Source organism: Balaenoptera borealis, assembly GCF_965194805.1.
Source record: "Balaenoptera borealis genome assembly, chromosome: 6".
Lineage (NCBI taxonomy): Eukaryota > Metazoa > Chordata > Mammalia > Artiodactyla > Balaenopteridae > Balaenoptera > Balaenoptera borealis.
Genome location: NC_138863.1, coordinates 39,131,424 through 39,149,884, shown reverse-complemented (window position 1 = coordinate 39,149,884; position 18,461 = coordinate 39,131,424). Strand labels below are relative to the sequence as shown.

Below are 18,461 nucleotides of genomic sequence, written 5' to 3'. Positions count from 1 at the left end.
TAATATGGTTTATCACGTTGATTGATTTGCGTATATTGAAGAATCCTTGCATTCCTGGGATAAATCCCACTTGATCATAATGTATGATCCTTTTAATGTGCTGTTGGATTCTGTTTGCTAGTATTTTGTTGAGGATTTTTGCACCAAATTCATCAGTGATATTGGCCTGTAGTTTTCTTTCTTTGTGACATCTTTGTCTGGTTTTGGTATCAGGGTGATAGTGGCCTCGTAGAATGAGTCGGGGAGTGTTCCTCCCTCTGCAATATTTTGGAAGAGTTTGAGAAGGATAGGTGTTAGCTCTTCTCTACATGTTTGATAGAATTCACCTGTGAAGCCATCTGGTCCTGGACTTTTGTTTGTTGGAAGATTTTTAATCACAGCTTCAATTTCAGTGCTTGTGATTGGTCTGTTCATATTTTCTATTTCTTCCTGGTTCAGTCTCGGAAGGTTCTGCATATCTAAGAATTTGTCCATTTCTTCCAGGTTGCCCATTTTATTGGCATATAGTTGCTTGTAGTAATCTCTCATGATCCTTTGTATTTCTGCAGTGTCAGTGGTTACTTCTCCTTTTTCATTTCTAATTCTATTGATTTGTCTTCTCCCATTTTTTCTTGATAAGTCTGGCTAATGGTTTATCAGTTTTATCTTTTCAAAGAACCAGCTTTTAGTTTTATTGATCTTTGCTATCATTTCCTTCATTTCTTTTTCATTTATTTCAGATCTGATCTTTATGATTCCTTTCCTTCTGCTAACTTTGGGGGTTTTTTTGTTCTTCTTTCTCTAATTGCTTTAGGTGTAAGGTTAGGTTGTTTATCTGAGATGTTTCTTGTTTCTTAAGGTAGGCTTGTATAGCTATAGACTTCCCTCTTAGAACTGCTTTTGCTGCATCCCATAGGTTTTGGGTCGTTGTGTTTTCATTGTCATTGTTTCTAGGTATTTTTTGATTTCCTCTTTGATTTTTTCAGTGATCTCTTGGTTATTAAGTAGTGTGTTGTTTAGCCTCCATGTGTTTGTATTTTTTACAGATTTTTTCCTGTAATTGATATCTAGTCTCATAGCGTTGTGGTCGGAAAAGATACTTGATACGATTTCAATTTTCTTAAATTTACCAAGGCTTGATTCCTGACCCAAGATATGATCTATCCTGGAGAATGTTCCATGAGCACTTGAGAAGAATGTGTATTCTGTTGTTTTTGGATGGAATGTTCTGTAAATATCACCTAAGTCCACCTTGTTTAATGTATCATTTAAAGCTTGTGTTTCCTTATTTATTTTCATTTTGGATGATCTGTCCATTGGTGAAAGTGGAGTATTAAAGTCCCCTACTATTATTGTGTTACTGTCGATTTCCCCTTTTATGACTGTTAGTATTTGCCTTATGTATTGAGGTGCTCCTATGTTGGGTGCATAAATATTTACAATTGTTATATCTTCTTCTTGGATTGATCCCTTGATCATTATATAGTGTCCTTCTTTGTGTATTGTAATAGTCTTTGTTTTAAAGTCTATTTTGTCTGATATGAGAATTCCTACTCCAGCTTTCTTTTGATTTCCATTTGCATGGAATATCTTTTTCCATCCCCTCACTTTCAGTCTGTATGTGTCCCTAGGCCTGAAGTGGGTCTCTTGTAGACAGCATATATACGGGTCTTGTTTTTGTATCCATTCAGCCAGTCTATGTCTTTTGGTGGGAGCATTTAATCCATTTACATTTAAGGTAATTATCGATATGTATGTTTCTATTACCATTTTCTTAATTGTTTTGGGTTTATTATTGTAGGTCTTTTCCTTCTCTTGCGTTTCCTGCCTAGAGAAGTTCCTTTTGCATTTGTTGTAAAGCTGGTTTGGTGGTGCTGAATTCTCTTAGCTTTTGCTTGTCTGTAAATCTGAATGAGATCCTTGCTGGGTAGAGTAACCTTGGTTGTAGGTTTTTCCCTTTCATCACTTTAAGTATGTCCTCCCACACCCTTCTGGCTTGCAGAGTTTCTGCTGAAAGATCAGCTGTTAACCTTATGGGGATTCCCTTGTATGTTATTTGTTGCTTTTCCCTTGCTGCCTTAAAAATATTTTCTTTGTATTTAATTTTTGATACTTTCATTAATATGTGTCTTGACATGTTTCTCCTTGGATTTATCCTGTATGGGACTCTCCACACTTCCTGGACTTGACTATTTCCTTTCCCATGTTATGGAAGTTTTCAACTATAATCTCTTCAAATATTTTCTCAGTCCCTTTCTTTTTCTCTTCTTCTTCTGGGAACCTTATATCTCGAATGTTGGTGCGTTTAATGTTGTCCCAGAGGTCACTGAGACTGTCCTCAATTCTTTTCATTCTTTTTTCTTTATTCTGCTCTGCAGTAGTTATTTCCACTATTTTATCTTTCAGGTCACTTATCCGTTCTTCTGCCTCAGTTTTTGTGCTATTGATTCCTTCTAGAGAATTTTTCATTTCATTTATTGTGTTGTTTACCATTGTTTGTTTGCTCTTTAGTTCTTCTAGGTCCTTGTTAAACATTTCTTGTATTTTCTCCATTCTATTTCCAAGATTTTGGATCATCTTTACTATTATTATTCTGAATTCTTTTTCAGGTAGGCTGCCTATTTCCTCTTCATTTGTTAGGTCTTGTGGGTTTTTGCCTTGCTCCTTCATCTGCTATGTGTTTCTCTGTCTTCTCATTTTGCTTAACTTACTGTGTTTGGGGTCTCCTTTTTGCAGGCTGCAGGTTTGTAGTTTCTGTTGTTTTTGGTGTCTGTCCCCAGTGGTTAAGGTTGGTTCAGCGGGTTGTGTAGGCTTCCTGGTGGAAGGGACTAGTGCCTGTGTTGTGGTGGATGAGGCTGGATCTCGTCTTTCTGGTGGGCACGTCCACGTCTGGTGGTGTGTTTTGGGGTGTCTGTGGCCTTATTATGATTTTAGGCAGCCTCTCTGCTAATGGGTGGGGTTGTGTTCCTGTCTTGCTAGTTGTTTGGCATAGGGTGTCCAGCACTGTAGCTTGCTGCTCATTGAGTGGAGCTGGGTCTTGGCGTTGAGATGGAGATCTCTGGGAGATTTTCGCCGTTTGATATTACATGGAGCTGGGAGGTGTCTTGTGGACCAGTGTCCTGAACTTGGCTCTCCCACCTCAGAGGCACAGCCCTGATGCCTGGCTGGAGCACCAAGAGCCTGTCCTCCACATGGCTCAGAATAAAAGGGAGGAAAAAAAAAGAAAGAAAGAAGAAGATAAAAGAAAAGAAAAGAAAAGAAAGTAAAATTAAATAAAATAATTAAAATAAAAAATAATTATGAAGAAAAAATATTTTTTTAAGTAATAAAAAAAACCCAAAACCGACAGACAGAACCCTAGGACAAATGGTAAAAGCAAAGCTATACAGACAAAATCACACACAGAAGCATACACATACACACTCAGAAAAAGAGAAAAAAGGGGAAAAAAATATATATAACGTTGCTCCCAAAGTCCACCTCCTGAATTTGGGATGATTCGTTGTCTATTCAGGTATTCCACAGATGCAGGCACATCAAGTTGTTTGTGGAGCTTTAATCCGCTGCTCCTGAGGCTGCTGGGAGAGGTTTCCCTTTCTCTTCTTTGTTCGCACAGCTCCCGGGGTTCAGCTTTGGATTTGGCCCCGCCTCTGCGTGTAGGTCGCCTGAGGGCGTCTGTTCTTTGCTCAGACAGCACGGGGTTAAAGTAGCAGCTGATTCGGGGGCTCCAGCTCACTCAGGCCGGGGGGAGGGAGGGGTACAGAGGAGGCGGGGCGAGCCTGCTGCGGCAGAGGCCGGCGTGCCGTTGCAGCAGCCTGAGGTGTGCCACGTGTTCTCCCGAGGAATTTGTCCCTGGATCACGGTACCCTGGCGGTGGCGGGCTGCACCGGCTCCCGGGAGGGGCGGTGTGGAGAGTGACCTGTGCTTGCTCACAGGCTTCTTGGTGGCGGCAGGAGCAGCCTTAGCGTCCCATGTCCGTCTCTGGTGTCCACGCTGATAACCGCGGCTCGCGCCCGTCTCTGGAGCTCCTTTAAGCAGTGCTCTTAATCCCTCTCCTCACGCACCAGGAAACAAAGAGGCAAGAAAAAGTCTCTTGTCTCTTCGGCAGCTCCAAACCTTTTCCTGGACTCCCTCCCGGCTAGCTGTGGCGCACTAGCCCCCTTCAGGCTGTGTTCACGCCGCCAACCCCAGTCCTCTCCCTGGGATCCGACCTCCGAAGCCCGAGCCTCAGCTCCCAGCCCCCGCCCGCCCCGGCGGGTGAGCAGACAGGCCTCTCGGGCTGGTGAGTGCTGGTCAGCACCGCTCCTCCGTGCGGGAATCTCTCCGCTTTGCCCTCCGCACCCCTGTGGCTGCGCTCTCCTCCGTGGCTCCGAAGCTTCCCCCCTCTGCCACCCGCAGTCTCTGCCCACGAAGGGGCTTCCTAGTGCATGGAAACCTTTCCTCCTTCACAGCTCCCTCCCACTGGTGCAGGTCCCGTCCCTATTCTTTGTCTCTGTTTTTTCTTTTTTCTTTTGCCCTACCTAGGTACGTGGGGAGTTTCTTGCCTTTTGGGAGGTCTGAGGTCTTCTGCCAGCGTTCAGTAGGTGTTCTGAGTTGTCCCACATGTAGACGTATTTCTGATGTATTTGTGGGGAGGAAGGTGATCTCCACATCTTACTCTTCCGCCATCTTGAAGCTCCTCCAAGTTGTACTCATTGGCACAAGGTGGCCATCCCTGGTTTCACATCAACATGATCTCAGGCACAAACCTCGTTTTCCCATTTTGTCTTTAAGTTACTTATTGAAACAACTGGCCCGCAGTCCCAAGGACTGTCGCGTCTTCGGCTGGTGGGGCCCCTCCAGAGCTGGCAGCCTCAGTGAGGCCGCCCTCCCCTCGGGCTCTGGGGCAGTTCAGTGACGGCGGAGGGAAGAGAACCCGAGCCAGCTACAGTGAGGTTTTAAGAAATTAAATGCTTGAGCTCTACCCCAGACCTCCTGAACTAAATTTCTGGGCAGGGCATACAAGGACAGAGGGTGTAAATTCAGAGAAGGGAGTGGAGTTGGGGGAAGCAAGACCTGGCATTCTGTACCTTATAAAACTCCCCAGTAATGCTGATAAAAACAGTTTGACACAACTTAGTGGAGCAATATTTGAGAATCACTGCCATGGGGCAGGATGGCACCATTGGGCAAACGTGTTCCTGTCAGTTAAGGTGGCATGTAGACCAAATGGGCTTTGAGTTATGCAGGATATTCAGCAGAAACTCCCACGTCTTTCCATCTCCACCTCTCTGATGCCTAGCACACCAAAGTTGAGAAATACTACACTAGATCATGAGCCTGAGAGTCAACAGTGGAGCCGAAAGGCTTCAAGGAGGGGCATCTTACATTGAATTTAAAAAGAAAAATCTTGCCAAACATAGGAGAAGAGAAGAGTTGCCAAGGAAAAGGAACAGCATGTATTCAGGAAAGGAAAACTGGGCTTGAAGTGTGATGCACTGAAGAGTTGTTTAGAAGAAAGGGTTCCTGCAGGGGAATGCTAGACTCTGGAGAGGATCAGATTTCTTCCTTGGGTTCCACTGTGTTTTTATTATGGAAAATTGTGAATACCAAGTCTAGGATTTTATAAATCTCAATTCAATAAACTCTATGTTACTTTTGTTTACTCAAGTTACATTCTAATAGGTAGTGTCTTATTATTTTTGTTATAATCTGCACACCTAGGATGCATTCTTGGCTGTGAAATTTTCATATTTCTTCTTTAAATTTGGTTCCAGGTTCTTTAGTCAGTTTCATTCAGTCCTCATACATAACAGAGAAAAGCCAGGACTACACTGACCTGATATTAATAACAAAGTACTTGTGTACAAGATGCCTTTGTTCAGAATGCCAGAAAGCAAGAGTGAATTTCCAAGACAATTATCAGTGTTACTGAAGATTTAATGGTTGGGGCTTATGCAACCTGAATTAAATACCAATATTATGGTTACCTGAGTGAGTGATTCCTGGTAAGATCAGGTTGACGCTCCTGTAGAATTTCAAAGATGTTGGGCTGGCGCAGAAATGCAACAATCTTGTCATTGTAAGCTGAAAAAACACACATGTGTAACAATATTTTAAAATCTGTTATTTTATGAACATAAATCCAGACTTTTTAAGTTTTGTTTTTCTGGTTAATATTCCTTGTATTCAAAGTGATAGTTTAGAGCCACTATAGATGCTTAAATTCCAATTTGTGTCTATCCTGTTATATGAGTATTGGACTTAGATCTGTTAGGTATGACTGACTTAAGCACTCATTAAACTCATCTGATGAGCCATATTTATTATCAAACTGCAAGATGAGATCACCAACAAGATTCTAGATACTGATTGTTTTATGCTACTGCTTACCAAAATCAACTTTATAAGCAATTGTTAAAAATGGAAAACCATCTTCTGATTAAATGTCAGCCACCTACAGAGGTAGAGAGGTAGAGCAAGAGTTGCTAAAATACCGTAGATGCCAGCAGCAACTACCAATATGCAGAGGCAAACCATTCCCAAATTCTATGTGGAAATAAATGCCATTAAGCCACAGGGTAGCTCTTTACCAAACCAACTACACCAACAGCTACAATACAACCAGCATCATCAATTATGTACATAATATTTTAAAAGGAAAATCTATATCTTAGTCAAGGCTGGCTAATGTTTACAGAAATTTTAAATTTAATTAACGTTTACTAAAGGCTCTGTTAATACTCTTTTGTCAAGAAACTAATTTGCTTACTTAAGATAATTCATCTTGATTACATTTATTTATAATTAGAAATACAGATATATTTAAATTACAGAACTGAGTGTCTGAATTCTCAAACATCAGAGATCCTAGTTCAGTCAATACTCTTGTGCTCGTAAATATGATCAAGAAACATGCCTTACTTTAACAAAATATCACTCAAAAGAAATATAATTCTCTAGACATTTGCCACTTCAAATTTTAGCTGCATCATGCTAATTTTAGTTAAATGTGAATAAAATAATAAAAAAAATACTCTCTGCTAACATGGAATCCCATTGTCAAACTCAAAGTGTCCCTAACTGCACATTTCACCACATATAAATAATAAAAACATTTTTATAATTGAGGTTTTGTCAGCAGTTTTTACATTCTATCTAAGATCAGAGACTAGATAACTTTTTAAACCACAATTTTATAGTACTTTAAAATTCTACGTGCAGCATTTAGTATCATATGAGTAACGGCATAATAAAACATAGACTGTTCAATTTCTACCCAAGGTTTCTTCTTACTCAGTGATTGTCGAACTTTTTAGGACATGGGCACTGCATTATATTTCATGGTAAAGTCTTTCTTAAAAAAGGAAAAATTTTAAAGCAAAACCAGACAAATGGGGAGCTGCTCAAATTTAAGTTGGAACAGGGAGCCCATCTGGCCTCCTGTCAGTCTGTCCACTCCACCTGCCTTAGGGACTCCAGGTTTGAAAACTGATCTACTTCAACCTCATCATTTTACTAACAACTCAAGTTGTTCTTCAGGCCAATTTGCCTACATTCATTCATTTTTATTTTACAATTTTGGAGACTTTTGCTGTCTTGCATTTGCTACAAAACCCCTTAAGAATGTGCCATCATTGCTTTCTTATTTTGTGAGGCTCACACACCTTTTAAACTCTGTCTCAAGCATTAGATATATACTAAATAAATGCTTGTCCAAATGCCTAATTTAAAATGACCACACAATACAGCTGCCTTAAGAACTTATTTTTCCTTAACTTCAACAATCTAATATAATAGTTCTACTCGGGTAAGGTAGAGTAGTAGAAAAAATTCTCATCCTATAGGATTTTACAAGACATAGGTGTTTTGAGACTCAAATCGATTTCTCAGGGATAATGCAGCAGATTTTCAGTACAGGGCAAATGCAGCAGGCTGACAATAGGGAAGTATATCAGCAGAGAACGCATGGTACACACTGACATGAAAAGCAAAGATAAAGATTTCGGGAAAGGGATGACATACCCACTGGAACCATGTCCTGGTACTGTGGCCTACTGACTGTATTGAACGTACTCGATGGCCTGGGAAGAACTGGTGGTCCTGCATGTCGAGAATCTTCTCCTACCTGCAAATACAAGCAGTGCTTTTGTTCTGCACCAAATCCTAGAATACTTTACATCAGTACCTCAAGCCAAGTTGTTCAGAACACTTGACAATGAGCATTGTTAAGTACCAACTGATCAGAACAGAGGCTAGCTGAAGAGCTGACACAGGACTCTCAAAAGCTCTGCTTCAGTTGCTGAATTGAGGGGATGGGTTGGGGTATAATGTCCCTGAGAGGGGCCAGGGCAGTAACTGTGGACCAAGCGGTACAGGAGTAGCTCAAAATGCCTACACCTCTTGGGGATGTAGATGCTGAATTCCTGTTCCTCAGGAATAACTTCTACCTGACAGAATACAAACCTGCAAAAATACAATCAGAGAGAACACTTGGGTGGTACAAAATTCATCGGGCAGTGCCAGGATATACCTTCTTTTGGCCAAGGCAGGTCAGGGAATTCCCTGCCTCAGCAGAGGAGGGGTTGGAGAGCAGCAGTCTTCACGTGGGTTTCCGAGTGGGGTATTATCTTCTCAGAAGCAATTTTACATGCCTATTAGAGCACCCAGTACAACAGCTCTTTCTGGTTTGAACCTCCCACACCAGCAAGCTAATCACAGCAGGTGTGGAGGAGCAAAATAGGGTTGCCCCAACCTGAATTAGTTACCATACCGATTATAGACTTAGAAACTCATACGTACAAGGAGATAAACAAAAACGCCCATTAATAGTCTTACCAGAAAACTCTAACACTGCTCTAGCTTCTGTTTTAGCATTTTTCCCCCATACTACAGAAGTCTTTTAAGACAACAGTAGAACAGTCGAATAAGAGAGTAAGAGAACAAAAGGCAAAACAACCTCCTGGATTTATAAATTGGTACTTTTAAAATACAGTTTCTACTCCCACCCATTCAAACCCTCACAACCATTTTATCATACTGCATCCATTACGTGTTCAGTGAGGGTTTTTCTAAAGGCCCTAAAGCTGGAAATATCGTCCCCACCCTCAACTGCTTGTTTACCCTTCAAGAATGTTCTCACTCATTCTTCAACGTGTAGTTCAAACAGCCCCTCCTCGATGAAGCCTTCCCTTCCCTTCAAGCCGACGTTAAATGTCACGTTCTCTGAGCACCCACAGCACTTGGGGTACATTTCTAAAGCAGCTGCCATTATTAACAGTCTATAAAGCATTTTTTGCTTGTATTGTTATTCATCTGGATTACGGTTAGTTTTATATATTCTCTCCTTAACAAGAACACAGGAACATACATTATTTACTTGTATCCCTCACACCAACCACGTTTCTACACTACAGGTGTTTAGTAAGTATTCATTTGTTGGATGGAAGAGATAGCAAAATTTCTACTACCTGGAATATTTGCTAAATGAGTCTAAGAGAATAGCTGGGAAGACTTGTGCACGTAACTAGAAATTTCCCACTCTGCTTCTCTTGAGTTATTGGCTCTGAGAAATGAAGTCAGCCCCTCTTGCGGGAGATTCAATCATTAACTACACCTTGTCAGTCACCAAACTTATCATTTCAATCTGCCAACATATACTTTCCCTCCTGTCAGTAAGTTGCCTTGTGTCATCATTTCCCAGAACAGCCAAAGGTCTTCTCTTTGACACCCTGCTTCTTCAGACCAGACCATCAGACAGTGGGCAAGCCGTGATAAACGTGTGTATTACTGCAGGATGTGCGTGCTTCCGACAGCTGGGCCAGAAAGCACATTCCCCTCAAGGGTTTAACAACGCTGAGACTGAATGCTGAGTCTTTATGGGGTCGTCTCTGTTCCACTGCTCATTTTCCGTCAATAAGAAGAGAAGTCCTCATTCAAATTTTAATGTGTACCTTAGTATCCCTACTGCTAGACCATGAAAATAATTCAAGTTCTGAGGCAGAGGAGTTGAAAGAAAATGTAAGTATAGCTACTAATCTCACGCACGAAAATGTATGTATAGCTACTAATCTCATGCATGTAGCCCTGATCAGACTGAACAGCCAGCGTCATATTGTGAAGTCAAGATAAGGCAAGCATCTAAAGTGCACTGGTTGCGTGATAAAAGCAGGCAGGGCCCTAATACGCTACATATCACGCACAAGGTCCAAAGGTGAGAGAGGTCTGTTCTGCTTTTTAGATGCATGCTATTAGCATCATCCAGTTCACCACTAATGTTTTATATGACAGCCAGGTAGAGATTTATTAGCTACTCATAAAACATGCATATTTTTGTGCATACCTCATCTTGCAATAGATTTATATATCATTTTTATGTGAGCTTCTCGTGTGTACTCTTCTATGTCTGCACTTACAACCAGCAAACACACATAATCATTAGAGCCAGTATGTAAATCATGAGGGGAAATTCCAAGAGTGGAATTCTGATGAATCAAATCCAGTTATTTATTACATTCATAATCTTTTCTTATAATAGAAGCTACAAAAATATTTGACATACAATATAATACTGAAAATATGACATGCACATAGATGGAACGTGGAAAAGACATGCAGGAAAAGAATCTTAATTCTTCTTGTCTAAGGGAATTTTTAGAAACAATGTATATCAAGTGATAATATATGACATTCAAAGCATAAGTCTGTACTAAGGAGAAAATATGTGACCTAAAACATTCCTCTTTTATTTATTTAACCTGCTACAGAAAAAGGGAAACAGGAAGAGATTATTTCTTTTCTCTTTTCTTTTCTTTTTCTTTCTTTTTTTTTTTTTCTGGTTAGATTATTAGAGAGCCCTCATGTGGTTACCATGGGACACTGCAAACTAGCAAAGTACAATAGAGTACGGTAGAGCTTTTAGTAATTCTTAATGTCACCCATTTTCTCTGAGCACTTAGAGTGCATAAATCAACCCTCATATATATCCTAACTTTAAAGAATATTAATGAGGATACCACAACCCCATAGCATTGGCCGAAGATTTTAATCTAATCCAGCAATCCTCACTTAAGAAACTTCCCTATCTTTAACCTAATTTTAATCCCCTAAAAAAGTTACATTCATTGCTTCCTACGAAGCTGCTCTTAGGTATGCAAAAGGGCTCATCATCATCCTCTCTTGAACACTGTATTGCATTATGAATTCCCTCTCACCATCCACTGAATTTTTTTTTCTCTAAATCTCTAATTTCTTCAACCTTTCCTCACATGTCCTACTTTTTAAACCTGTAATTTAGGCTCTATGAGTTTCCAGAGAAGCCCCGTTAACATTCCAACACTTTCAGCCTCCAAATGATAGTCTCTAAATCAAACTAGAAAAACCAAACAATAAGAAAGAGCCAGCACGATTCCATAAACCCCACATCCCGTGCTTCTATCAGCCGAAAGGTCGGTCGCTAAGGCTCGGGACTCACCTCGCCCGCGCTGTGGCTGCGCTGCCTGGTCAGGTGCTGTCGATGCACCAGCGCGCTCGTGGGTCTGCTGCTCTGAAGCGGGAGCCGGGGATCGATGAAAGTGGTGGTACGGGAGTTGTGGTCGACAAAAAATGCCTAGGAAGCAACCCACTCAGTCAACACTCCATGCATGGCACACACTTGTCTTAGCGGTCCTATCATTTCCCACATGCAGGGAAAGACCCACTTTGGAGTAATAACCTTCGCTCCGTTTTCTCGTAATTTCAAATCTTCGGGAGAATTTCTCCTTCTTCCCTCAGGATAGACCAGAAGAGAGGAAGCAACGCTTAGATCGGATGCAGAATGAAGACAGCAGGAAGGAACATTGTTCCTGGCTTTAGGAAATACAGTCATCAAAGATAGGATCTTAGAAAGAAGCCCCCTGAATGGACATTTGGGCTTCTCTTAACTGACGCTCTTTGCTCTAACTGCTATCGGTTATTACCAAGTTTTTCTTTCAAATATCATTGACTTCTCTTTTCCTTCTATGTAATCAGCTACCAAGTCCTCCCTCGTTTTCTCATTATAGTGTCTCCTCTATTTGTCCCATCCCAGCCTGACTATCATTCATTCCATTATTTCAGGGCTTTCTCTTAAACATACAATTATTAGTAGTTTCTCAGTTGTTCCACATCTCTATAACCTTATTCCCTGAATGGCACCTCACTATCAGAATTTTTTTTTCTGAAAGCTTTGACTGCATTTCCACTCCAATCCAAAGCCTCTAATGGCTACCTGTTATCTATAGAAAAAATATTCCAACCCTTTGGTCAGTTTTCCAAGACTCTTTACAATCTCCTTCTTACTTCCTTTCCAGTTTGGTCATTGATCATACACCCAGACAAATTCTATCACATACAATGACTCAGGGCAAGACACTTAAGTTCTCTGGGCTATAGATTTCTTATAAAAACATGCCTCCTTCATTCATAATAAACATTTCTCCTCCATAAAGTGATAGGAAGGAAGAAACTATGTCTGTCATGTTTACCGCAGAATCCCTTGTGACATGAAACCACGAATGAGCATAAACCATTTCCCTAAGTTTTGCAGTAAGGATTGCATGTAATGTAGAAAGGCCTTTAAAAATTCTGTTTGTTTGTTTAATTCTAAAACTCGATGCAAGTGTTATTTTTCATTATCATTAGGAACAAAATGGTGTTAAGTTTGCAATGTAAAATTCATTCAAGGCAATAATGAAGCCCATTATCTCAAGGATAATTAGAAAATGTAAGTTTTCCATGATCAGATAAAGTTAATTAGGTCAAGATAAAAAGGACTCTTAGGAGAGCCTGGAGACTCATTACTGATAAATGTCAGGACACATGATATATGCCAAATAACCTAAGCAAAAAAGAACTGATGGAGCTCTGTTAACAAAGTACCTTAAAGACTAGGAATGAATGCATCTAGGCAAATCCCAGGGGCAGATGGTATATTTATGCTGATTAAAAATTCACCTTTCCATTATGAAACAAAATGTTTCTGTAGATAATCAGGAAATAGGGCAAAATAATTTGTAAGTAGCTCCCAAATAGGGGGAAAATGACTTCTTTAAAACAAAATAACTTTAAGCAGAAAGTGCACTAGAAACAAAACAGGGAAATGGCCAGAACAAGAATCCTTGTCTGTCCCTTCTCTCAATATCCGATTTCCAGGTACAAAGACTGGATTAAATGGAAGTCTTGTAGGACGGAGTCATCAACCTCACATCCCTGGGTAATGCTCCCTTTTCCATAACCTATCAGGTGGAATATCTTTCTTCTCTGATCTTGTAAAAACGTACACCAACAATAAACCCTACACAGGCTTGTATTGGCAGGCTCTGGTCTCAAATGTGACACTAGTCCCCGTTTGATTTGAGCTTCTAATACACTTGTACGTATATTATTTCTGCCACTATTTAAAATGTCATAAAATAGAAATTCATTTTTTTAAATACACATTTCAACATAATAGGTATTACAGTCAATTTAATATTCTCTTTATGTATATTAAGATTAAGCTCTTATTACTACAACAATAATATGAGCCATGTTGTTTAAGGGGAAAATACAGAGAGTATGAAAATAGAATTGCCTATTTACTCTACCTAATTTCTTAGGAATGTTTTGAAGGAACAGGTGGTCATTTAGAGGTAATGATGAATCACTTGTAATTATAAGGACTAATGGGTGTGCACATCTAGGTCAGTTGTGATTTACATGGAGTGTCATAGTATAATCTGACTTAAGAGGCTTCTCTAAAATCCATTCTATAAAAAATTATACTGTAAATGCCTTCAGGGTAGGGACTCTTTCTTACTCACCCTGCTCTCCCCAATAGCTTTTAGGGCTGCATCTGGGAGAAAGACAGTGCTCAGTAAATAAACTGCCCAAAACTCGAATAGCAGACTCCTGACCAAAATACAGGGAGACAACTGACAATGAACTAACCAAGTATTAAAAGTCACATTCTTTTATGTAAGCATAGAAATACTGAAAGATTTGAGCAAAATACATGAGAGAAGTGTGTGTGTGTGTGTGTGTGTGTGTGTGTGTGTGTGTGTGTGTGTTGGGTGAAAAGTGTGGAGAGCCGAAGACTATAATACCACAAATAGGATAAAAGGTTTTAAAACACCTCATGTGGACATGGATAAACTATCAAGTTAAAACTTGAGAAGTCCGAGACAAAGTAGTGATTAAATGCTTGGGATCTAGAAAAAGACAAGCCTGGGTCTGAGCTCTAGCTCTACCACTTACTAGTGACATAACATTGGGCAAACTACTTAACTTTTTCAAACTACAATTTCCTTTCTGTTAAATAGGTATAATAACGCCTACATCAAAGGAAGATAAAATGAGATGGTTCATATAAATTTTTGAACATAGTATCTGAGACCACTTAAATGTGAGTTAATATTATTATTACTAATAATAACAGTATTAACTTCCAAGACATTTTTCTAAGGATTACAGTGTTTCTCCCTGCAGCCCATAAACAAAGCTCAAAAAAAAAAAAAAAAAGAGGGGAACCAGTGAACCCACATTTCCCAGGCTCCTTGTAGGTACGTATGGCCTAGATTAAGTTCTGGTCAATGAGATGTAAACAGAGGGTCACATGATGCTTCTGGAAAACTCCTTTCCAAGGAGATTTTTACAAGGTAAAGCCCTCCTTCTGTACTTCATCCATTCTGCTCCCTGAAACAAAGATGTAATTGCCGAACCCCAGCAGCCGTAACGAACCCTGAAGATGAGGGATGGCTGAGTAAAAAGCCGTAAGGAGCCAAGGCTCTTACAACTTAAGAAACCACCTCAAGAGCCCTAGACTGCCTATCTCTGAACTTCTTTGTGTGACAGAATAAAATCTTGTATAGTAAACTTTGTATAGGTCTCTGTCACAATGCAGCCAAACCAAATCCTAACTGATGCACTGAAGTCAGCAAAGAAGAACGCATAAGCTGGCCACCACCATTATAAATAAGGATTTTCATTATTTCATAAATAATGATTTCTCATTATTGTTCACCTTTAATACAGTTGGGTAACAGTCCGAGATTTAAGTGAAATGTGGAGTTGGGAAAGTAGAAAGCTGAGATTTGAATCCATCTTTCTGACTTCAAAGCCCAGTGAGCAGTGCCTCTTTCCCCTCCCTCTCCTTTTCATAGTTCTCTTCTTTTTCTTCCATTCTTTCTGCCTCCTATTTTTCCTTTTGATGTTCTTCCCACTCCCCTCACATAGTACTTGATTTTAGAAAAGTATTGAAGTATTTATTGAATTAGGCCGACAATAACTGTCACTCAGAGCGCTGGGCCTCACCACTGTTTCAGTGCTGAAAAGGTTGCTACTGACGCTGGACAGCCAACTGTACGTCCTCTGCACAATCTGCGCGGCTCCCCCTGCTGGAGGCGGGGCTGTGGGTGGAGCATAGGTGCTCATTTGTATTCCACAAGGAGCTCAGTTTCAGAGTAAATGGAATGCGTATACTGTTTACATGTGCTTTTTAAGTCTGCCAAGCACTTGGGGGAAAAGTCTCAATTAAGACCACTATCGAAACCACGCAGCTAGCACACTTAGCGCTGGCCAAGGGCAGCACGAAGAGGCAATTCCTTGGCATGTGCTTTGGCTCTGCTCCGCTCCCTGTGTGACCCTGGGCAGGCTTCCTTGGTGCTTTGCTACATCCACGTAAAGGAGATGACTGAGGTCACAACTGAGCTGTGGAAGATGTATTCTACTTTAAAACAAGGATCGAAGCATAGAAAAAATACAGTGCAAATTTTAGGCTTGCCATTTCTATTTGTGATGCACAAATCGATTATGTCACAAAAGTGGATCACTTTCCCATAGGATGTCCTAACTAGTTCAAGCCAGTAATGAAGCTGACCTATTCCTTTTAAAAAAAAATTTAATTTGGGTCACTTTTTATGTCACCATTCTTGAATAGCCTGCCTTTATTTCTGAAATTGTCTACCGTGTATCAATAAATACTGTCTGAATAAACAGTATGTTGAGAAGGCAGACCACATTACAAAAAGCAATTGTATCAGAAAAGGAGTCTTTTTCAGATTAGCCACTAGCAAAGCAAATTTTGAACAACACAGATTCCCTACTGTTAAGTTTCATTAAGGAAATTCACTCAAGCTTCCCAGTGCTGGACCAACTAGGGCTAACAATATAATCAAAAACTGAAAGGAATGCAAATACCCAAATTCAAAGCTCGTTTTAAAAACTTCTACCCTCTCGCTGCTTCAGGGCATGATCAGAGTCAGAAAATATGGGCTGGATGGAGCCAAGTGGTATTTTAGTGAGGCCAAACAAAATACACTTCTCTCTTTACACAATTCTTTTTTTTAAGCTTCTATTATTTTAAGAAAAGAAAAAGCCATCAGTATTTGTGAAGAAATACCAACCTCAGGCTCAACAAATCTAAGTTACAGAAGTTTGAAATTGTTTCCACTTAACATTTTGCCAAACCAGGAATCCGTATTAAAAGACCGTGTAAACAAAATAAAACAAAAAGCACTTGTAACTATGCTACAGAAAGACATCATCAGATCTTCTTTCTTTCTCTAAAGAGCTATGGAAACAATGAAAGAACAATAATTTAAAAGATAGCAGCACTGCATATTGAATCTGTTCTAACTTCTAGTTTCTCAACTCTATAAAGTCTTAAAATGCTCAAAAAGTTCACTGTAATCTACTTTAATTTTTATTAAGATTGTAATTTACTCACGCATTCTCTCCCTTCCGAAATATAAATCTCAGCTCCTGGTCCCCTCTTAGTATTTCCCCAATTATAAGGAATGAACATGCTATTATTTTCTCTACATTATATCCCAGACAGAACTCCGTTACCAATACTGGAGATGAAAAGCACTGAATAGTAGAGTTTATTATAACTAAAAAAATAGTCATGCTAACATTTTCTAACATTTGGTTCATCTGAAGGAGTGAGTGGTCCCAAATATCTCATGACATCTATCAATAACAAAAAAGTTAAAGAAGGTTATTTTGTTAAACTGCTGTGATCAGAGATCTACAGTTGCTAGGAGAGAAAACAGGGACACGTGGCACCGTGTAAGTAAAACATCCCCAAAACTTCAGATGTAAAATGTTAGCTAAGGGGGGGGGGTGTATTTTATGTATTGGGAGTAGTGGTATTTAGGTGTTAGAAGTATAATATAGGAGAGCCAGTGACATGATGGGGATGGCTTGGACCAGCTTACAGGAGCTGATGGTGGAATCTCAAGGAATTCTCAAGCTGGTTGACGATGATGCTGGCAGCCAGAAATTGGCTATGGTGGGAAAATTTACACCATGGAAAGTGGCAAATGTTACAGATCAGCCCTCCGCCCCACCGCCCCTGGGGATCTGGTTGCTAAGCATTTATCAGCACGTCACTGCAGAAGACCAAGGATGGAGTTATCCAAATCAGCACATTTTAGGTAGAACAGAAGGGCATTGCCATGAAATTTTAAAATAGTACTCTACATTTTTTTAAAAGATTCAGTGCTGGTCAGAGGACAACTGTTTAAAGATAAAAGGCAAAGGCCATCTTCATAACTTGGGCAATTCCTTCAATATTCCATGAGTTTAGCATTTTACTCAAAAATACATTCACAAAACCAACCTCTGCTTTAGTCTCTCATTCTGAAAGGTATACTGACCTAGAAGGATTCTTCACCTCTGCCTCTATGTGTGGGTTACTTTTTGGTCTAACAAGACTGTACCCCCTGAAAAATAAGCAAGAGATACTCTAAAAAATATGTGTTATTTATAAATTTAGAGTTTAATTTCATCTCTACCTGGATTGCTGTGTAACTGGAGGTGATTAAACCAGACAACCACCACAAAGAGGTACTAGTTGTTTCAAAGCAATTAAAGAGACGTGCCACAAAAATAACAAATAGAGTGCTCTAATGAATGAAAAATATATCTTTCAAAGTGTAGAACTTATTCTGCTAAGAGACTTTTGGGATTCACTTGAAACCTCCAAATATTAAGTTGCATTTTACTCATTAAGATGAACCTGACCCAATAAACTGTGGCCATCAGCTTCATGTGGGATTGAAACCAAAGTCTGTGTCATCACTGGGGCAACTTCTACAGCCACATAAGCTATTAGCATCTGGTAAAATGAGAATCCTCAAGTAGGCTCTGACTGTGGTAACTTTCACTGTACAAATATTTGTTCTCTTCTAAAAAATATCTATCCTCATAACCATAACTCCTACTTGCCATGGTCATCGAAGTTGAATATTTGGACCATACTGATACTCAAATCCCCAGTCTGACATCCAAAGTCACAAACCCCTAGAGTTACAAGCTTGGCTTTAGGGATGGATGTCAATTTAGCTGGGTGATATTATAGCTAGTGTTTTTTGTAGGGAAAAACACAAGAAACTATGGGAAAAGACATTTCACTTTAAATAAGGAGATGGTTACCATTTTACATTTTCATTTAAAGAGCCCATGACGTTTATATCACTTTTAAAGTTCAAAGTTTCAGTTTA

General features: G+C 39.8%; 1 protein-coding gene across 9 annotated transcripts in view; it reads right to left on the bottom strand.

Annotated features, from left to right (window-relative positions):
* The window catches only part of HECW2 (HECT, C2 and WW domain containing E3 ubiquitin protein ligase 2), a 433,539-nt gene that overhangs the window by 102,452 nt on the left and 312,626 nt on the right, over window positions 1-18,461 (bottom strand). For 8 of the 9 annotated variants that reach the window (XM_082397296.1, XM_082397294.1, XM_082397295.1 and 5 more), the window contains 3 exons: window positions 11,432-11,566; window positions 7,984-8,086; window positions 5,949-6,045 (listed from right to left, as the gene is read on the bottom strand). In XM_082397296.1, the coding sequence (XP_082253422.1) occupies window positions 5,949-6,045; window positions 7,984-8,086; window positions 11,432-11,566 (335 nt within the window). Of the gene's footprint in view, window positions 1-2,849; window positions 3,175-5,948; window positions 6,046-7,983; window positions 8,087-11,431; window positions 11,567-18,461 lie in introns of those variants that run through there. The other variant, XM_082397300.1, reaches the window with a different exon arrangement.